The sequence below is a fragment of the Ostrinia nubilalis genome, chromosome 7 (genome assembly GCF_963855985.1).
Source record: "Ostrinia nubilalis chromosome 7, ilOstNubi1.1, whole genome shotgun sequence".
Lineage (NCBI taxonomy): Eukaryota > Metazoa > Arthropoda > Insecta > Lepidoptera > Crambidae > Ostrinia > Ostrinia nubilalis.
The window spans coordinates 15,755,042-15,778,897 of record NC_087094.1 but is presented as its reverse complement, the minus strand read 5'-3'; the positions used below and the strand labels follow the sequence as shown (position 1 = coordinate 15,778,897).

Genomic DNA, 23,856 nt, shown 5'->3' with positions numbered 1-23,856 from the left:
CACGGAGGAACTGGCTATCTTACCTCTAACTGCCGGAACACAACAATGTTGTTAACAACAATATTGTCGCCTGCTTAAAATTATTAACAAGATGATTAAAGGTCGTGGGTTCAATTACCACCGTAGCCAGTTCGATTTTTTCAAGTTACTTTAAAAATTAAAAAGATGATTCAAACACTTGCCTGAAGTCCATGTCTTCCACATTGATGGAGTTGACGTCCACCACGTAAATGCTGAACTCTACAATGACGGGTTGACCTTTCCGGGCGGGCGGCCGCATTTCTGAAAGCACAGTGAATTAATAATAACACCGTCTTCAGTTTTCTATACTGCTGAGCCAGAATACTGTTACTGATCAGTACAGAGCACGAATAAATGTCGTTCTTGTTATAGTATGAGAATCGTTTTTATGTGAAAACCAAAATAGTTATTTATTTATTTTTATTTATTTATACTTCAATGCCAAAAATATTAACACTAGGCGAACTTAATGCCATAAGGCATTCTCATCCAGTTTACCTTCGGTATATGCAGAAAAATTAGTTAAAGACGTTAAGGAATACGATTACGAGAGCTATTCTTACTTGAGGTACTCGTGTTCCTTTGGGGTTCAGATCCTGATGGGGGCAAATATTAGTGTGAGCAAGAGTAGGTATGGTTTAATAAAAAGGGTACATAGTGTGGACGATAACCCAAGCTATTTGTTTAGCTTGAGTTTAGATAGCACTTTACATGTGTAATCTGATGTGCTATCAACTGTATGGTGAAAACGAATAACTTTCGTAATCGTATATTATTCGCACCTATTCCTTACACACGGTTGCGTACCTACGCTGTACTGTTTTGTATTTCAGTAAAAGCAATGATCATAATATATTACCATAATGAAAACGATATTTATCATGCTCCGGGTACAGTACATTACAGTGTCACTTTCATGACAATCGGGGAAACAAAACGCTTTTATTAAAGTACAATTTGGAACATTCTCGAAACAACTTTCTTAGCGGGTTTCTCGTCGGTTGTTACATGTTACATTGTACACATCCAGATGTTACAGCCAGAGTAAAGTGCCACAACCAAGTAAATTACAAAACAAGTAGGTAGGTACTTCGAGTAAGTTAAAATGTTTTGTTTTGTACCTACCTAATTGAAATTAATAAAATTATATAATTAGTAGATATTACAATATGGAATAAAAATATGAATAAAGCCAGATTTCTAAATACACTTGTATTTGATAAAGTCTAAACTACTAAAGAAATGGTACAAAAAATGTTACACAGTTGACAGAACATCAAGAAAAAAAATCTCAATGGTTATGACGAAATTCTTAATTTTAACGTTTAGTTCAAGCTTATCAAGGTTCAAAATCACTGACAACATTTATTTTTTTGGTAGGATGATGTACTGTTGACTGCAAATGTCGTGACTGTAGATAGTAACTTTATTTCGACTAGTGAACAAGCATTGTACGATGTTTCTACATTGGCATGAGAATCGGGAACACTGACATAAAGTACTTTTTGTTCAAATTGCATTTGTTACATCGGTACTGTACTATAAGGTATTAAGTCACTATCATATCCTAATGTGCTAGTATTCCTTGAATATTACATTAGATCATAGCTTACTCAATTTAACGATTAATGGCTTTTGATTAATCTTAATTAGATCTAAAACACTACACGCTGAAGCCTCCAACCGAGTATTTGAGATATTAGATTGATTTACATCACCTTTGACTTAGGTAAAATTAAGGTTTCAGGGAATTTAATGTTAATTAAGAGAACTTGTGTCTTAGAATTATAGGTTACCTACGTGGGAGCATAAACTTTGCTTTGGTTTTTTTTGTAAATTCCTCCATACTAAAAGGATAAACTGAAGTAGAGTTTATAAACCCTTTGCTTTCTTTGTGTGACCGTCTGTGCGTGTTTATCGCATCAGATTCTATTCAGCCCTTAGCATGAAACATTATGAATGATTCGCTATGACTCATGTGGAATTAAAGTAATCGGCCCCATCAAAACGTATTTCAGGAATCAAACACTAATAGCTTACTACAGCTTTCCTAGAATTGATATCGGGTTCATTACTGTAACCTGTATTTTAGTGCGTGAAGGTCAATTACGCTATTTCGTACGACGCTTGCGCGGGGTAATAATGTTTAGGTTTAATGTGTTTGGGGTATTGTTCTAGTATTTCAATTTATCAGCTACAATAATGTGAAATAAGCCTCCCGTCTGAATAGCGTGGGGAGCTAGTGTTTACTAAATCCTCTATTCGCCTTTGGTATATTAGAGGGTTGAAAAAGAAAAAAGGCACCCAACTTCTGGATGTAAAACACTCCATCAATGATCTCTCGCCCTTTTCATGTAGCCTCTGCCAGCTATGTTCTGGAGTTTGACAACGCAAGAATTACTTTGACACTGTTTTTCTGGACTACTGATTGATGTAAACTCATACAATGGGTAATATCACTGTGACAACAGTTTTACGCAGCTATTGATTTGATGCATGATGTACTTACAATATATTTGTCATAATGCAAGCGATCATGACAAACTTCGAGTTTAACATTAGACCTGAGATTTACTTCGTATTATGCGGATTAGTTCATCAGGCGGGTGACAAAAAACGATGCGGAATTCTATAAGAACTACACTGAACTGTCCATTGACAGGGGGCGCCACCATCGTTCAACTGTATAGTTTCCAACGTGGCAAAAATCGGAACGGTAACTGTCAATGTCAAGGGAGGGACGGTTAAGTGTAGTTCATCTATAGGTACATGAGTTGGGGTCCGGAATCTTGAAAATAAGGAACGGTTGGGTTCCAGGGCAATTTGTTATCGGGTTCGTAAAGATTCGTGCGGAAACCGGATGCATGTTGTCAAAGCCTTTGCCCAAAGCCGGATTTGGTAAACGAAGGAAAGATTTCCACGGTTGGTTAAACTTTGAATATATTTGCAGAGATGTAAAGTGACTCACACACAGCTTATGACCGCAGTCTGTGGAGGAACACTATCTGTGGTCGCGATCCTCATCAGTGAGGGAACGAGGAAGAAGAAGAAAGTGACTCAAGTCTTGCTAGAATCGACGTTATTAACGTTAGTGAAATAAAAGTTAAAAGCATTAATATACTGGTGTTGCATTATATTCGACCATTGAGAATAATTTTGCATCTCTAGGAGTAGCTAAGCATGACATTCATCTAGTTAGAAATACAGATTTATGCAGTTACACGTGGCATGATAAGCGTGGCATTTGTTACTGAAAATATTTAAATAAACCTTCGATCAGACGGCGATTATTAAGCTCCATTTTTAACCGAATTCAAAGAAGGAGGAGGTTCTCAGTTCAACTGTATTATTATTATAATAAGTTTACGGTTTTACTAAATCGCTATTTCCATTTGATTTGAATGTTCCGACAAATTTTTTTTGAATATGATACAAAATAAACATCAATAAATAACACAATATTGAACAGTCTAAACAAGTGCCACTGACATAAAACCGTTTTGGGACACGACCTCCTCTGTGACAAGTTTGGACTGTAGGTACCAAAATCCTCCTTGGTAACAAGTTCAGACAAACGACAATGAATAATTCGAACACGGGATTGCTTCGCAACAATAGGCTAGATGACAAAATTTCAATTATTTGTCTGTCAGACAGATAATTACAAAATATTAGACTCATATTTTTTATTTTCTTTCATAATTAAATAATAACAGTGCTACATCGAGTTGAAATGGCGCGATACGTCACGCTTGAGTAGAATTTTTACTCAAAAGTGACGTCACGCGACATTTCAACTCAATATAACACTGTAATTATTCGATTATGGAAAAAAATAAAAAATATGAGTCTAATATTTTCTAATTATCTGTCTGACGGACTAAATAGAATTTCAATTTCATTACCCAGTCATCATCCCTATTGTCACGTTTTTAGAATCCTCTATTACTATTTCATTAGCCGATAAAATCTCGTTTACGAGAAAAAAATCGCCGTCTGAACGTAGCTTTCAGTGCATTTTTGCATTTTTTGTGCATGCTATAAAACCAACACTGGCAGACTGTTAAAGTTAATGCATGATAATACCTGATTTACCTTTTACATAGCTCTCTGGCAGAACCACCCTGGGCTTTAGGGTAAGATTCCTCTTCGAGACGACGTCATTGCACAACCTGAAAGTAAGAAAGTTCTGAAATTAACATACATAGTACTTTTTAAATCATCTGTCCCTGTAGATAACGTAACATGTTTTAAAGTCTAGATAGGCTAACTTTAGGGACATCCATTCATCACGAAATCAAATCTGTCATAAGTTACGGTTTCTGAACAAAAATTTGAAATGTTTCTGGAAAACATTTTAATTCGGAGTAAATGTAACAAATTTTCTATGGGATAATAGATTAGAAATATTTACTTGTGGATGGAGATATTTTTGCATTCATTTAGGTATACATACTTTTAAAAACTTTTCAAAGGTTAACGAACTTAAGTTAAAAAGTCAAGTTAAAAAACTTTTCAAAGGTAGATGAAATTAATATTGCTTACATAATTGTTAAATAATTAAGTATATTATGTATACGTCCTACCTAGCTAGTAGCTACCGTCGTTTACCGTTCAATATTGTTCTGTTAGTATCCATCACCTGTTTCCTAAATGATCAATAGTCATTGCTATGTTCCTTGATTAGATCCTCATGTCACAATTGAAATATGGACCAATGAGTAAGAACATGTACGTAATGTGAGCAAATCACATTAACTTTGGTTAGTGACGCCCACATGGACTTGTGACTTACATTGTTTAGAGTATTATAATCTAGTTATACCTTTGTTTTAGTACTGATCTTCTAACCATAATAAATTGATCTGTCTACTACTAGTTTTTAACTAGGTACTAACTATTAACAATTTCCAGGGTTGCAAAAACCACCCTTCTGTTCTGTTAGTCTCTTCGACTGTCTCAGATTTTTTTGTCACTAACTATTTAATTAACAGATATGTAGTTTTGTACTATTCAATTAACAGAGATCTCACTTAACACCAGGTGCGATTGCGGTAAAATACCTGTCTTGTCTAGCATAAAAATAAAATTTAAAAAAAGATGTACCTAGTTTTGCCCAAAACTTCTGAACAACTTAATTGATAAGCTTTAATTGACAACTGCAAGTAATTCAAAATAACTGATATACCTACTTACTTTTTTATTTTCAAATTGTGTCTTACTCTATAAGTTCAGTTAGTGTCTATAGTTGACCGTCCTAGTCTACACATGCCGTATGTTCAAATCGAACAAAAATTTGAACATTCATTTATCAGTGTCATCCATGGTCCACAATTTCATATTAACAGACGCCCACACTTGAAACAATAGCCACGTGTCTCTGTCATGCATTTATTAAGTCACCAGCTTTTCTCTACGATCTATTGTTTGTCCTCTTCAAACACATTTGCGCAAATATATTTTAGTCCCGGCTATTTTATATTTATGATGAGTTGGGAACAAAGTCTGTAGTCTAAAAGTAAATGAAAATAAACAATGTGCACAAAGTGAATGGGACTAATCTACTCACCTACGCATACTCTACAATTAAATACGAGTACCCAGACTAGATTACAATTATTGAAGAAACAGAATAACTTTATCTAACATCTCTGTAGTCCTGATAGAGCTTAAGCAAAAAATCCTAAGTTAAGTACCACATAATTTGTGGCAATCGATCAATACAAGTGAAAAATGTAGTGGTAGTCCGATTGTACCGCTGCCACAGTTAACGCATGCTTTTGATGTGAACACGTGACCCAAAGGCATTTTATAACTTATGAATTGCTTTTAAAATAGAGCTTATTTTAAAATATCTAGCTGCTATAACATTAATACCGCCATTTCGTAAACTAATTTCACTTTTCCGCAGAAAATAAAAACCTACTACATTCCCACAAACGCTGTAAATTTTTTAACAACAGACAGTAAAGTAAAAAAGCTATGTTCTATACAGACTGAATGCGGCTTGTCATTAAACAAAGGAATATGAATTCTCCACGCAAGCTGTAAGAGCTGTTATAGCTTTGCCGGTTAGCTTAGTTGTTTTTGAGCTATGACGTCAATGAAAATTGTTATTATTCCAACATAGCGTGTATTTAAATTTAGCACCAGTTTTAACCATTGGCGTGCTTGTAACCTATTTGCAGGAGGCTAAAACCGAAAGTCAGTCTAGGAATAAAGTTGGCAAAACATCGTCCTTAGGCTCTGCTAAAATGGAAATGAGCTGGAAATTAGAGTGTAGCGTAATTTGCTGTAGTTGAATGACCTCCTCTATCCGTTTGACGTTAGATATGTAAAAAAAGGGAGCATTATTAGCCATCTATTGGCTGATCTGAGGACAAATGAGGCACATAATATACAGCACGGAATTTCTTTTATTGATCGATAGCCAGACACGTTGCCTCTAGACACCATAATGTTTAGAAGGGACAATTTCGAAATACAATTACAAAGAAAAGCCGGAGTGATCGGGTTGCAGACTTAAAACTGTCACGAATTGTACTCAGTCTAAGCCCCGGTTTCCACCAAAGCAGAGCGGATCAGAGCGGAGAAGTGTTTTGAATAACCAAATACTATAGAAATATTTGGCCCAACACTTCTTCGCTCCGCTTTGGTAGAAACCGAGCCTAAGGTGGCTTTTGTCGTTAATTTTGTGGGTAGGTAAGCCGCGAGCTATTTTTGTCATGCACATTTCGCCATGTGAAATTAAACTAGGCACTACCATTTGTGTTGTGACCTTCAGGTTCAAGAACTAATATGTCTGACTTAAAAATAGTACATCACTTTCATTGCATGTTGGTAGGCTCCAGTTGCTTTTGACGCCCAAATTACAACTATGCCCAAGGTAGCGTTTGGCCCAATAATAATTAAAAACATGCCATGAAATGGCACTGCGAGCTATGCATATTAAGTGCACGCCACTATCGAAATAAAACATAAACATCACATCAATTTTACGTTTGCTTTGATGGATAAAAAATATCCCTTTCAAATTGCAAACTCAATTCAATCCAAAATACTGTAACGTATTCCTTATACGAGTACGTTCACGAGTTCCCAGGGATGCATTCGGTGGACCGAATCACAGATTACTTCGGGAGAGTGCACCCGCTGCATTGCCTGAGTAACAGCATATTACATTTGTACCAGGATTTTAAGAGAAACAATTTTGAGAATTGCTTTGGGACTACCGATTTTGTCTTGTGGATCGGTTACCGTTCTATTCAAATGATTAGAAGATATTTTTGGTGAAGTTTTCTGATTTTTAGACTCTTTAATAATAAATATACTGATTTTTGCAAAATCCCGCCTTAGCACTTACCTACGTTCTAAAATGAACCCCCATGCAAAATTTGAGACTCCTAGCACAAATTCTGAGATTTCGTGATGAGTGAGTCAGTCCTTTCGCTTTTATAAGTATATAGCTCATGTTATTATACCTCTTAAAATGTTATTTTGGTCTAACATAACAATCATGTTTGAACACGGGGTTTTGATGTAATTAACGGGTGATTATGGTTCCTTTGAATAGGGCTTTACACAAAGGAACATCTCAATTAAAATATCACGAGATCAAAATGGAAATTAATTAGTTTGCGAAAATAAGCTGATCCGGTAAAACACATATCTATTTTAACTTTTGAAGTTTTAGCATTGGTGTCAGCAGCGGTTTGCCGATTCAAGGATATAGCAATTTGAAAAAAATAATGTCTACGTACCTGCTTGGTGTCTTAAAAAACACGACACAAAAGACACTGTATAAATGAATATTTTAATCCTACAACTTTAACTACGTGACAGTAAGCGTCGTCTCTTGGAGAAGTCTTTTTTAAATAAATCCCAAATGAAAAAACTTTTACAGGTAAAACTTATTTGCCTTCATGAATTTAAAGATAGAACTTTGTAGTACAATTAATGTAATATACAAAATTCTGGGACTTCTTTATTTCCTCGGGGATTTATAATACGTATTAGCCTAGTCTAAACTTAATTTCGGTTACTTGTTTGGAGTTTGGAGTTCCAGTGATTAGTAATAAAATACAATGGCAATGTGATCTAGCATTTTATGGGTCGTACCATCAACCATAGCATGTACTTGTACATCCAAATGATCGCCTAGGGAAATACTGAGGTGGCAGTCATACAGTGCGATGCCGCGATGTTTGTGTATGAAATAATATTAAAGTTTAAAATTAATAAATGTTGATAGCTTTCCTAGATTTATTTAAGAGACTATAAATGGTAAATCGTCTTTAATTTTGCTAACAGGGACAATCTATAAGAGATACCTAAAAAATACGAAAACGCAGTCAGGGAAGTTTTGAAATTTTTCATCATCATCAACTTAAAACCACAGGACGTCCACAGCTGGACATAGGCCTTTTCTAATGATTTTCAAATTGACAGGTTGCAATTTTTATAGCTTTGTAATAAAACAGGACACTTTCTTTATTTCAGTTGTCAATACAAGTTACGTAATAAAACGCATCGTGTCGGTATACCCTAAGTATTTCAGGCCAAGGCGACGTCATCGATTGGACAAAAAGCGAGGACTAAGTACAGTCACAGCGAAATATCTGCCTCAATTTGTATTTGCAAACATTAAAAAGAAATTTGAACTATTTTCTATTTCAAATATAGACAGTTTGTAGTCATCTCAAAACTGGGTAAATTAAATGTCTGTCACACTTTTCTTTTGTAAACTTTCGAAAGTCACTTTTATTTAATAGTTAGTAGACTCCATTTATTTTTTGATAAAACCATCTCTCCACGCCTACAGACGGTCTAGTTAAAAAGTAACTTGTAGTGACAGTATCAAATAAATAAATGGTCTTCTATTTTTTCGAATAGAATGTAGATAATTCGATTTATAACCTTCGGTCCCGAGTAACATACAAAACTTTGTGACACTTTTTGAAATGTTACGTCATTTTCTCAAGGCATCAATCAAACAACTTTATGCTCGGGATCTCGAAGTGGACCGGAGGCTTTTTCTATTTTCTCTTTCGGCTATTTTCGAAGTGACACAAAATAAAAGTTTAATAGTGTCCTAACTTCGTGACAAAAATTTAGGTTACTATGGCAACTATAACTGGTCCTAAAATAAAGACATTAGTTGTGGCACAGAGTCGTAATTCACAGTTTTGTAATTATTATTTTTGTTGGAAGCAATTTCTCGCCTACCTATGCAAGTTTCCAATCTTTGGAGGTTTATGTTGCCTCGAAGCGATACCTATCATAGAACTTTTTAACTAGTTTTAAGTCGACATTACGAAAATGGCTCATACAAAATGTCTTCTATACAATTGACGAATTCCTAAATAATCAATCTCTAATGTAATGTAATTTAATAGTGTGACATTTTATTAATTTTGTAATGAATATTTGTATGCTAAAATTTAGCTAAATGTGAAATGCTCAATTAAACTTAAAACACCTATGTATGTACCACATTTATTACAAATAAATATATTCTATTCTATTCTATTCTTTATAAATTGTGCCGTCTCTTTTGTGAAATTCTTCTATTCTTGGCCATTCTTACATTGTGCCATCTAGTTTCAAATTATTGGATTGTACTATTGTAGTAAATTTATACTGAGACTGAGATGTAAACTTACTTCACATTCTTTTTTTTGTAAATAAATACAAAGAGCTAAATGTTCATGCACACAAATACTTCGCGGGAATCGAACGCGCGACCTCTGACATATCCGGTACGTAAAACATTAGGCCATGGTGGTCGTCTACTCGTATAACATGAAAAGTAGAAACGTTTTGCTATAAAAATAGCTTTTGTGTTCAACTGTATACATAGTACCTCAGAAGTATTGATTTATAGAAATAGCAAGTTAATTGCTGAACAATTTATTTCTAATTTTAACTTAATTGATTGTTTCAGAGTAAAACGACAAAGTAGAAATTATTGTACAAATTGATATTTTCTGTTCATGTGAAAAATATTTCTTAATTAATACTAATTTAGAAATAAGTAACCAACGTTTGATCGATTCTGAATAAAGGAATCTGTGAATTAATTAGTAAGGGTCTATTACCCTTTGAGCTAAGCTAAATATAAAACTTGTGTTACGAATGGGTTCACCTTGTCTATTTTATATCACCACCTTAACGGGAACAGTCCTCAGCTGGCGATGTAGGCTACAATCTACAAAGCTAGGCAGACTAACGCCCGTATTCACAAACATTACTATGAGGTCTCACAGTGCGTGTAGACGCACAGGGTGACACGAACCAGTCACAGAGCTCTATTCAACGCTGTACGTTCGATTTGCTGCTTCACTTGCAGCAAGCATTGTTTGTGAATACGGGCGTAAGTAAATTTTCGCATCGTCTGTCCAAAATCAATTTGTGCCTCAAGATTGGCTTACGAACTCTTGTATAGTGAGTTTATTTCCAGTTCGCAGTAAAATGAGTGGCTAAACAAACATTCTGTGGGAACATGTAGACTTATTGATTACTCAAGCTTGATGGAACGAGCTGTTTATTTCAAGCGGCCTTGGCGCACGAATGCTTAAGGCACACACTATTGTAATTCGTTTGAAAGCAAATTTTATTAAACTAAACCGTTTTTTGAAGAACCAAACAATATTTTGTTGCAATTTCTTACAAAACTTGCGCGCAAAAAGCAAATCTAGTATGTAAATCATCAAACTTCTAATGCTCGTAACTCAGTTCAGACTGAGTTTAGAGGTATATGTATATGTAATACATAGTAAGATTGGTTTATTACACTATTTTGTAATCAAAAAACAAGGTTTGGTAGATGGCCGCGCGAAAAAAAGACGCCAATATCCGGCATTGTCTTTTAATCATTGAGGAAGAATCGACAATGCTTTAAGATTTGCAAGAGCATGAATGTAAGGCATCTGTCATTTGGAATTAGTAGCTATTTAGTCCTGGACATAAACTCTACATAAAACCGTCCGATTTAGAAAATACGCGGCTCATCTTTTTAAAGCCTCTTTTATGTTATAATATCACTGACAAATATAAAAAGTTAAACAACACTATAACAAATCAATAACAAACTCTTGAACCAATGACCTGCTACTAAAACTATTTGTTTGTAACCAGTCTAAATTGAGTAGTATCACATGAATATTTTGATTACTTCGTCGAACCGACTGATTGATTTTTGCGTGAATTATTAATGGCTATTATATTTTACGGCACAGATAATAACATCAACAAAATTAATGAACCTGCGAACTAAAATATTTTGTGTTGAATAAAAACAAAAGCAGTTGTGGTAAGTTAATTGGGCTTTAATAATTCAGTGTAAAATACTGCGTACTAAAAGTTGACCTGTTGACATCGATTCGAATATTTGCACGCTAGCGGTCGCGTTTTCCCACAATTTTCCGACTGAAAACTGAAAGTCAACCTCGTCACAAACTAGATAAAACCTTTGACAGGTTTTGTATTGGAAAACTTAAACAGATTTGGTTTTTGCTCTCATTTATATAATTTTACACGCCATTCTAATCCTCATCAATTTCTTTTTACAACCACTGAAAAACTCTAACTCGGCTATTTGTGATTGACAAACCATAGATTATTTGATCGATGCATCAAAATCTAAAAATGATTGATGCTTAAAGTTTGTAATGTCACATTTTAAGGCATAAGCCAAGAACAATTAATTGGTTTTGGTTTTGAATTCACCAGGATCAAATAACGTAGATATTCTTTTGAAAATGTAGTAGGTACATTCATGTGGTACATAATAAGATATCTAGTTTCAATATTATTTGTTAAAATAGCTCTAAACTGAGCTCGTTAGATCCGTTACCAAATATTGTGAAATTACTATGAAAATTATCAGTTGTTTTATGAACCAAATTGCTGCTAATGAACATACACTAATGAATACCAAGAATTTTAACAAAAAAAAATATTACTTTATTCTGTTTCTGAAATAATTATTTGTGATCGTTACTGTTTTTCAACCGACTTCAAAAAAAGGAGGAGGTTCTCAATTCGACCCGTATGTTTTTTTTTTTTTTTTTTTTTTTTTCTCTATGTTTGTTACGCGATAACTCCGCCAATTATGAACCGATTTGAACAAATCTTTTTTCGGCGTATAGGTAATACCTCAAGGGTGGTCCCATTTAAATTTAATAATAAAAAAAACAACCCCCAAGGGTGGAAAATTGGGGATGAACTTTTTTATACGCAATATCTCCGCCGATTATAAACCAATTTGAACGATTATTTTTTTGTTGAATAGGTATTATCAAAAGGGTGGTTTCATGCGAATTTGAAGAAAATATTCCACCCCCAAGGGTGGAAAATTGGGGATGAACTTTTTTTATACGCAATATCTTCGCCGATTATGAACCAATTTGAACGATTATTTTTTTGTTGAATAGGTATTATCAAAAGGGTGGTTTCATGCGAATTTGAAGAAAATATTCCACCCCCAAGGGTGGAAAATTGGGGATGAACTTTTTTTTATACGCAATATCTCCGCCGATTATGAACCATTTTTTTTTGGTCTCAGTGTACTGCCTACCTTCAGTGGTAACATCAAGGTAATAATTAGTTAACTAAAAAGCAAGAAATAAGTAAAATTTTATAAAAAAAAATAAAACCGACTCCAAAAAACCTACACTAAAACGTAGAAAAATAATTACTAATTACCTACTTATTTATTAGGACGAATTATTAATATTTATGTAGGTATACCATGATTGATACTTTTGGAGTCGGTGCAGGCAAACTTTACATGTTTCATAATCTTGGCACCGACTCCAGAAGTATCAATCATGGTATACCTACATAAATATTAATAATTCGTCCTAATAAATAAGTAGGTAATTAGTAATTATTTTTCTACGTTTTAGTGTAGGTTTTTTGGAGTCGGTTTTATTTTTTTTTATAATCATTAACAAAATTTGAATACCGCAAGTGAATAAAAATATTATAAGAATGATATTCAATTAAAATACCGTAAAAATGAGTATCATTCTTATAATATATTATTTCACTTGCGGTATTTAATGAAAAACAGTAACGATCACAAATAATTATTTCAGAAATAAATCTACATGAATAATAAATTAAACATCTGATTTGAATACTTATAAGTTTCTAAGTAGTTACTATTGCAATTGCTGTACTGTTAATCTATTAAAGTTATGGGATTTTCCCTTATTTTAAGTTCAAATCAACCCGATTCTTCGAACGAACTTTCAAGCTTCTCAGTTTGGAACAACTTTGGGATGCCAAAGTCAACAAACATCTCATGCCAAATCAATATAATTTCAATTCCCAGTATGTTTCAGAGTTTTACTTACCAAGGAAACCATATTATTTATGTAGCATATTAAACCGATCCGTCATATTCACTGTGTAATTTGAATAGAATCAAAAACGATAAAGCCACCGATAGAAGCTCAAAAACTCGAATTGAAGGAGAAAATGATAGGTGGATATGATTTTTATTATAATTATGTCTTTACCTACGCAACTGTTTCACATACTTTATTCATGTAAAAGATCTTTTGTATGTAACTTCTTCGTAAATTGGTGTTTCCTTAAAAACTTAAACAACATTTTCGTTAAATACTCCATACAAAACGGTCATTTCATAGGCAAACTAAATATTTTATTTTTTCTTTACAATCTCTACCTATCCCTACTAATATTATAAATGCGAAATCTGTGTGTGTCACTTTAAGGCCTAAACCACTGAACCGATTTTGATGAAACTTGCCATAGAGATAGTTTGACTTCCGGGAAAGGACATTGGATAGTTTTTATCCCGGTTTTAAAACAGGGACGCGGGTGATAAAGGTTGTCTGTGACAGACAAAACTTAACGCGGGTGAAGAACAATATTCCAAAGCAAACAGTTCAGTTTCAGTCCGCGTTTGGTTAGCATATGCAAATACAGCAGATGGTATCGGGCCCTATCGCGTTGATTCATGCCCTGTGACCCTGGCCCTGGTCACTCGTGGGTTAAGGTTCTACAGCTGTACGGGGACTTGAAGAAGTTAGCAGTACGCTTTTAGAAAATATCATAATCATAATCATTTATTTGCAATTAAACATGGTATATAAAGATGTTAAGTACAGACAGTGAGAACTATACATGTTTAGCTAAATTATTATTAGCATGCAAAAGTTAAATTAGAAACACCACAATATTAGCGACGATTCTAAAGAAGAACAAAACTACAGCAAGTCAAAGAACTCTTTTAAATCGTAAAGTGTCAGTGATAGCAACCATTTACTCAAATGTTTCTTAAAATTACAAATGCTTAATGTCCTAAATTATTTGGGTATTTTATTATAGATTTTAATACACATGATTAAACAGCTATTTTTGTACTGCACTGTTTTTGGGGTGACCTGAAGTACCAACCTGTTTGCGTCTCTACTATTTCTTGGATAGTAATCACATGCCCGTTTAAATAAGTGCTTATTCTGCATAACAAATACACATGTGTCAAATATGTAAAGAGAAGTCAGAGTTAGTAATTGCGTCTGACTAAATAGAGGACGGCAGGACGTACGCGGGGGAACACCATACATTGCTCTAAGGCATTTTTTTAGCAATAAATGCTCTATTGATATGAGGGCTATTGCCCCATATCAATAGTCCATACCGTAATAAAGACCCTACATAAGCATGGTAGGCCGTGATTGCCGTACCTAGATTAGTGACTGATCTGACACACTTAAGAGCATATACAAATGAATTGATACGGCTACAAATACTATCTATATGAATTTTCCAATTAAGATCTTTGTCAATTATTATTCCCAAAAATTTAATTTGATCTACTTTATTAATGTCTATATCTTTATATTTAATGTCAAGATTAATATGTTTATATTTATTAAATTGTATATATTTTGTTTTAGTCAGATTAATTTTTAAACTATGCATGTCAAGAAATTTAATTATGTCATTAATAGTTGCATTTACGTCATTCTCATGTTCTGTCACTATGTAATTTGAAGTTACCGTAATAGATATGTATGTCATCTGCAAATGCGATACATTGATGATGTCCAGTTGCATTAAAAATGTCATTGATGTATATAATAAATAAAATTGGCCCTAATAAACCTTGTGGTACACCACATTGGTCGGTATCGAGTTCTAATATTTAACCTTTACGTACACTTTAATTATAATAATTATAATAATTTATTAATAATTATTTCACTTTAAACTTGTGAACTTAAAATAAATTATTGTGTTGGCTTTCTGCAAAACTAAATCATATAAAAAAAGCTAAAAAGTTTAGATAAGACACAAGAAAGTTAAAGGCTAGAAAACATTTAATACAAACAATATAACAATAGTGTATTAGCTAATGAAATAGTAGATCTATTGATAGTAAATGCGTCATTGAATTATTTAGTCTGGTTGAGAGGCATCTGATCTTAATCTTAAACCACTTTGAATAACACAATACTAATATGAAATTCCCAGCCATCTACGCATTTTCAAATTGTACCGACATCACATCAAACAATACATTGCAAAATAACACCCTATTACAACTAGATAAGATGCCACATATTAATTGATGTGTCGTCGTCTGTACGTGTATTTCATATAACGCTCTGTTCAAACCCCTTACTAAGTTGTATTACAACTAAATAATACCAAATTGATACAACTTGGAACTAATAATTTGTGTAGTACATGAAAGACGTGATTGGAGCTCAGTATCGGCCCCTATTTGGATCAACAAAGTTATGAACCTACACTGAAGTTGAAGTTCCGACGTTAACAATACATATTAAGCTTATGAACACACTTTGGAAGGAGTTTGAAAAGTTTGTAATTTTTATGTCTTTATCTTTTTCTTACTTTGCGTCTGCTTATAGTGAAGAGCTACTTTATTTAATAATTATTACATACACACCAACATTGTGCGCTCGATTTTGATAAAAGTTTTACGTTGTCAACTTTCTACGAGTGCAAAATACATTTAAACCATTTTTGATTGACTTAAATTCATACTTTGAAAGTTCTTCCATTAAAATAAAATAATGATGTGAAAATTAAATCAATTTGTTTCAATTTTGAGGTTACATCGAATAGTATATAATTTAAACATGTCTGGAGATATTCCAGACATGTTTAAATCAAATATCAAAAACTTTAAAGTGAAAACTTCGATCAATTTTAGGTTTCTCTTTAATGACCTTGTATGTAAATTGCGGTCTGCCATTTCACACTACGAAGGTCATGTAAACTTTACTATTCAAGTCTAGGTCATGACTGTATTGCATAATGTATAAGTTATCCGAGAAAAGGTCGTATAACATGAATGTAATCTCGTATGAATGGCAAATTCACGCGTGTTAGTATATCAAGAGAGACTTAAATGTCTGGAAGAGGATTAATAAGGTTTATAACTTTAATTGACTTTGGGGTCGTTGTTTATTACGTATTAGGTAAGTAATTAATGTCTGTACTCTTAGTAACTGTCTAGACACGATTGCTTTGGTTCTCCGTTAAGTTTAGTCAAATCGGCTTTACCAAACTTAAAAGTAACTAAAAATCTAGAGTACCTACAGTCAAGTGAAACGTAGATTCAGGACTAAAAGAAAGTACGAGTAGTTTAGAGAAGTTGTGTTTCACATTGTGTATCACATGTATCTTCTGCAAAAGCAAATGCAATCATTGTATTGTGGATGGCTGAAAAATTAAAATAATAAAAAACAATAACATTATTAATAACTCACCAACTGTGCGTGCTTTAAATTAACTTGATCCGATTCTAGGGAATCCCGATTGACTTTAAAATTGAACATAATATTTTTTACTAAGGGCTGGTTTTTCAATCGTTGGATAACTTTTATCTGAAGAATAAGTTTGGCACATTGACATTATTAGTATAGAAAATATGTCAAAATGACAATGTTATTCGTCAGTTAAAAGATATCTGACGATTGAAAAATCAGCCCTAAACAAAATAACATACATTTCAAACATCATAAACAGAATCGAGACGTAAAATTAGTTGCGGGAATACTCTCGAAGAAAAACAAAAGACAATCGATATCGTCGCGAAAAAAATAATTTGACAGCCAGTGCGCGACGTCAGGAGAGGTTGCAATACTTTTTATAAAATGCAATTTTTAAAGATATTTTTTCTTCTTTTTTCTTTCCTTATGGCCAGTGGTGGGTGTGGGTTATCCAGCTTACATAGTGAGGTGACATTTCGGCCTTATAACGGGCTCTGGGATCAAAAACTACAGTCATTAATACATGTGAAAGTTGATTGCTCCCACGGGTTTTCGATTTTAATTACATTTACAATAACATTTACACATAAAATGTAGAGGTAGTATATTTTGCCGTAGTAAATAGATGTTAGATTTACTATTTGTGACTCCAAATTAATGTGACCAAGACGACTAAATATCTATCTAAAGCTAGCCAGGAACTGATAAGCAGCCATTTCAAAAAGGTGAATGCTATCTCCCAGCTCGCGTGTCAAGGTCCACCTTATCGGCGAAGGTCGGGGTAGCAGTTTAGATTAGCCCAGCCTAGCTGCTATCGATGGAGATAGGGTCTGCAGTGGCGGCCAAATTAAAGGGTCGCACGAACTACTCGAATTCAAATTCAGAACTGCGATTAGAGTTGTGATCTGATTGGCAATTGATGCAGATTAGTAAATGTCTGAGGCTTTTTGGTTTTGTATTTTTAGCTGTTTTGGTTAAATAGGCACAGCAAGCTTAGGTATATCAGTTTTATAGTATAAACCCACAAATGAGATGCTTTAAAATTTCACCACTCGAATAATAGTAAAAGATGTGTGTCAAATCATTACTCTCAAAATGTAACTCGTGAATGCCTTTACAGATTTTCAGAAAAAATAAACGGTTTATTTACAAAGGTCTACGACTCTATTGTTCTTCTTTTCCCATCGGGTCCAAATTTTAAAATTTTTATAGAATTTACTTTTATATTTTCGATGTCCTTTGGGAATAAGCCGAAAATACTACCTCAAACTTAACATTACTGCTAACGATACAAAGAAAATTCAATCGCCTTTGATGGAAAAAAGTTTTTCCCGATCACGTCAAGTTCACTGAACCGAACTGGAAGTTTAAGGTATTTTTGCCTTAAAGCTTTAGTGTAATAATAAGGTTGAAGGCTGGCTTCACCCTACATTAATCACGGCCATCAATCGCGCCAATCTCGTTTCCATCCGCAAATCACTTCCACCCAATTTGATCCGGCACATTATAAACTGACGATTAAGTACTTAACTTTATACAAAGGATCTAATTAATGACGGTATTAATCAAACTTGTGACAGTCTCTAAATTGTAGTTTTGGTAACTGCCATTCTCTTTGTAACCGACTAAAGTAAGTCATAATTACTTTATTTAGTTTATGTACCCTTGAAGTATTACTATTAGCTAGGGACGAAGTCGCTGCCTGCTGCTATCTTTCCCACTATAATCCGAGCCTCTTCAAGTCGAAAGTGAATAGGCACTTACAGGACAGGTATGTGTGTACCATCCTAGACTGTGTCACACTTAACATCAGATGTGATTGCGGTAAATACCTGCCTTGTTATTAATTTAAAAAAAAGAACAAGAAAGTTATGATGTCTTCTTCGCTATAACTTCAATTAAAATAATCTTAGAACATTTTAGATTTCTTCTGTGTCTGAAGGTCAAATTAGTGTTTCTAAGTAAGGCTTTAATAAAAAGCGATAACGCGGACTAAAGGCTAGTTAAGTATGCTAGAGTTTAAATTGAATCACTTTTGAGAATCGTTTAAGATACACTCAAAAATATATTAAAGCCTGTGATTGGCTCAGATATTGAAATTTACCTAATGATTTGTAACTATGCTAGTGTTTAAAGTTAAGTTTTGAGCGAAATTTCGGAAAAAGAGTTTAATATGTCTTTAATTTCTACTTCTTCTTCTTCTTATTCGTTTTTCTCTTGGTAGAGCGGTCGTGGTCATGTTGAGGCATTGTTTACATCGGTTGTAAAGGCGGTTACAACTCTCCGTACGAATTTCTACTTACTATTTCAGGATTCAAGCACATGAACGATAGTTTATGTGTAGTGTATACTTAGTGGTGTGTTAAGAACGTGTTCTGCTAAAAGCTTAATGTGTATTAATTTGGTTTGTTGACCATAAGTTAAGAAAACGCTCTACTCTCTGGGAATGTTTTATTTTACCCTTGCCAGCCTCCGAACGAAAGTTACTTTTGACCCAACTCACGCGTGTGTCACTAATAAACCAAAACACAAGCTCGCGTGATCGTATTTAACAAAACTCAATGGGAGACCGCACTTAATAATTAAGTTACAATTTTTTTTTTATCCACAACGAGGAAACTCTTGGCCTGTATCTCACCTGATGGTAAGTGATGATCAGGCCGAAAGTGGAAGCGAGCTTCACCCGGAATACTCAACCACTGAGGAACTGGCTATCTTACCTCTAACTGCCGGAACGCAAAAATGCTGTTAAAATTGTTATTATGGCGACAGACTTAGATAAGATGGTGGTAGCTAGCCAGGCGGACTTAGAACAAGCCCTACCACCAACCAAGCCGAACAGAAAAATCTGCCTCCACTGGGAATCGAACCTGGGACCTCTGCATCTGAAGCAGGTGGTCTTACCACTAGACCAAAGAGGCGGTTGAATATAAAATACATACCATATTAAGAAGAACAATGTAGTCGGCCAGGTGCAGGGGATCATTTTCGTGGGGGGTGGAAGGGGAGGGCGCAGCGTTGGGGCTCATCCCAATGCCCCCAGGTTACCTGAAAAATGAACATACCAATATAAATTGATATCTATTCAGAGGTAGGAATACCTACCAGAAGGCAAGAACGTTATTAGAATGCTTAAAGGAAAAAATCAAGATTGGTTGGATTACACGAATGAAAGCACTAGATGAGTAATTGAAAATCATCCATAATACAACTAAGGCTGGCTTGCACCATCTTACTTTAACTTTAACAAACGTCAAAAATCTGTCAAACTCTATACAAAAAACACTAGTTATTGTTAAAGTTAGGTGATGCAACTCAGCCTAAATGTACCATTACAAAATAATCATTAGTAATAAAGCCCAATATTCCGACCCTGATCGTTTTAGATCCATAATTTGTGACCGGCGCGGCCGATAGTGATCAAAATACCACCTTTAGTGTATTACGGGCTAATACAGCTGTATTACGGCGAAGAATAACGTGCTAATGACAACTTTAACGATAACTGAATAAGTAACGAGCATTTGTTTTACAATAAATCATTTATAAACGCCTTCTTCGAAAGCTAATGGATTCGCAAATGTTGATTTACGTTAGAGTTGGCTTAATTTTCACGATTAAAGCAATGCATAAATTATATTTGTCATGTTTAATTTTATCAGATCTTAAGCACACGATCTTTTTATACAGTGAGTGGTTAATAACCCGATCTAAATATATCTCTAACAAGAAACAAAAGATAAAATATTTCTATTTTAGAAGAAACAAAAGACTTTTATTTCATTAGTTAGGTTTCATTTTCAGCCAAGCTCTGCTGCTAACCAGTGAAAGTTGTCCCAGGAGATAGCTATCATGTAGCCCGTAATGAATTTGCTTAAGAACCATTATAAGCTCTCTCCGCTGTAAAGAGAGTAAAATGTATTAAATCTTAGAATAATATACGAGTACCTATTCACCACAAGTAGATATAAATTAAAGGGACACGTGTTTGTAATATTTCCAGTAAGCTCGGAAGTTTTTGTTCATCGCCCAAATATCGGTTAATTAATAGATAGCGGATTATGATACTGAACATAATTAAATGCACAAATTACATTAATTTGACTGATTATTCTGGAAATAGAACCACTCCGACGGACTTACAAATTATAATACCATGATAATAATTAAATCTGTATTCAGTTTGATATAGAGTTTTCAATATTTCGTCACAGATGGATGCATCTCGCTCGCAACTGAATTGATCCAGATGTAATTATTTTAATTATTGGCCACAAAAGCTTAACACAATTTGCTGTAATTATTTAACACTACGCCGCTCTTTTCGCAATTATTTGCTTCAATTTAAATTTATAAATAGGCATTTTCACGAAAGTCTTAATTATATTTTGCGTAACCAGAAATTAGTATCATTATCTTGTTAAGAAAAATATATTTTTAGGTACTTCTAAACTAAAGATAACCAGAATACAATTAATATTTCTCTCTAGTGGTAGGGTTGGAGCATGTAAAAGTGCTCTCAAAAGCCTACTTCTAGAAAACAAATTAATTTTATTAGACTTTTATAGTAAGCTTTAAGTTTTTACTAATACAAATGGCTCGGCGACGTCTGCCTCAATAAGAAATGTATACGGCATGCACTTGCCATGGATACTTGAAGTATACACGGCCTATTGGTAATAATTTAGTATTAAGGAGAATCGATGGCGATCGATTGAAAAACAACGACCTACTGACCAGAGGCTATTCGTGCTGTTTGTATGAATTTTATAGTCAGTGCTAGCTGTGTCTACTTGTATAAGACAGCAGTTGGCTGTAATTGCCTTAATGATTCGTTGACTGGCATGGATTTCTTCAATATTCAAGCTAAGACTATTTTTAAGAGCGACTTCTGTCGATGTTCCGTCGTTCATTTGTCATAGCCAAATGACGTCCACTACCGAACAAAGGCCTTTCCCAAGGATTTTCACAACGATTGGTTCTGTACTACTCGCATCCAGGTCTTCCGGCAACCTTCACCAGATCGTCGGTCTACCTAGCGGGAAGGAAACCTGCCTTCGTCTTCCAGTCCGTGGACCAAACTCGAGAACTTTTCTGCCCCCACGGCCATCTTATCTACTAGCTATGGTAAGTTTAGCAATTTTGCAAGCTATGTCGGTGACTTTGATGTTCTTTTATCTCAAGCGCTGACGGTGTTACCACAAAATATAACAGAAGGTAAACTCATGTATGTACCTCGCTTTGCATACCTCTCTCGCTCGCACGCTCAGCCGTCGCGCTAGGGTTGTCTTGTCATGTGTTGCGTTTATTTCGTTATGATAGAAAAATGTTACTCTTAATACTATGCAAGAAAGACAATAACAGATATCCACGTATACTTATTTATATTTAGTACGTTATTATAGTAATAGTTTGCAAACAAATACACGAGAAGGAATTAGTATTTAGTTGAGTGGTTGACGTTGACACTATTATCCAACTATGTATAATATTATAAATGCGAAAGTTTGGATGTCTGGATGTTTGTTGCTCTTTCACGCAAAAACTACTGAACGGATTTTGATGTAACTTTACAGTATTATTGTTTATAGCCCTGAATAACATATAGGCTATAATTTATGACGATCTGTGACAAACTAAATTTCACGCGGGTGAAGCCGCGGGCAAAAGCTAGTTATCCAATAATTCCTAAAACCTCTCTAAAACAATTCGATATTCCTAATAATTGAGTTGGCTTTCAATTTCAATTGAAATTCAAATAAATAACTTACTTACCTCCCCGAATCAACTGGTAATTTAAAAAATTAAAATTCGGTATTTAATGATGAGTTTAAGCAACCAAATACCGAACAATTATAATACGACTTTTTCTGTTCACTCATTTTCGTCAATTTCGCAAAACAAAATAATATCACAGGCGGTTGACCGGCGCGTGACTCAAGCAAACCACAGCGAACGTGTGGCGAACGTCTGTCGCGCCACGTCGCGCTCGCATTCGTCCAAGACAGTCTTGCTAGAGCGGTGTCTGTGTGCGTGGCTCGAGCGCGTTTAGTATGGAGTTTGTCTTCTGTTATATTTTGTGGTGTTACGATCGGTGAGAGTATTTGCCTTTTGCTTGATCCCATCGGCATTATCAAGATAACAAACTTCCTTAGAAACTTTCATCCCTCATTTGATGCTCCAAGGATAAATAAATTTTAACCTAGTTCCTTAATAATGTATGGCTTTAGCGCGTTATAAATTACTAAGATAATTCCATGTCTGTAAAGTTTTAAGCGTGCCTTGAGTTAGTTTAAGGTCTTGTGTTTAGAGATTTCGATACTCATTGAATAAGGGGTTTGGGATCCTATTCGCAGGTGGGATAAAATGGTATAAAATTAAATTGTTTTTGTTTCCTATTTGATATTGAGGGTTTGTATCAATCTTAAGTCCAAAAATAAGTAAACTACCTCTGAGGACAATGAAAGCTGGTCCGATTGAAAGATGACAAACGCCTTCTATTAACAAGTATAGTCATAAAATTTTATAAACGCATTTCTTACCTACTATTAGAAAGGTAATGAATAGATTACATAGTGATAATACGGTCTGTACTCTGTACAACAAAAAATAAAACTATTTCAAAGCTCGTAGTGTTTGAACAGTGAGCTTTCAGCTTTCATCTGGAGAGGTTCTGCTTCCATTTGCGGAGAGTTTAGTGATGAATAAATCATTTAAATGGTTCACGAACGGGAAAATTGAAGTTTGAATAAACTTTGTCTGAGGAAATGCTCTACTTGTAAATTGTTGAAAGCAAAATGATTGAATAACTATAGTATTTATGCTTTTGTAAAAAAAGAGCTTTAGATCGTGGGAGTGACGGACATATAATTTTGTGTCAGATCTTTCAGGTAGCATCAGTGGTAATAATCAAGAGTTTTGGCGTAAATTAATTATGGTGGTGCAGTACCAAATGATAATAAAATCCAACAGTAATTCAGGGAAGATTCCCTTTGCCATGCAGTAGGGCGTTTATAGACATACTTCACAAGGAAGTACCTATAAAAATGTTCCCCTG

The 23,856-nt window shown here is 34.4% G+C and overlaps 1 protein-coding gene across 1 annotated transcript in view; it reads right to left on the bottom strand.

Annotated features, from left to right (window-relative positions):
- The window catches only part of LOC135073450 (glycine receptor subunit alphaZ1), a 62,638-nt gene that overhangs the window by 29,387 nt on the left and 9,395 nt on the right, over window positions 1–23,856 (bottom strand). Inside the window, exons 2-4 of the mRNA XM_063967632.1 lie at window positions 19,742–19,847; window positions 4,117–4,193; window positions 183–282 (exon numbers count right to left, since the gene is read on the bottom strand). Of these exons, the coding sequence (XP_063823702.1) occupies window positions 183–282; window positions 4,117–4,193; window positions 19,742–19,785 (221 nt within the window). The 5' untranslated portion in view covers window positions 19,786–19,847. The remainder of the gene's footprint in view (window positions 1–182; window positions 283–4,116; window positions 4,194–19,741; window positions 19,848–23,856) is intronic.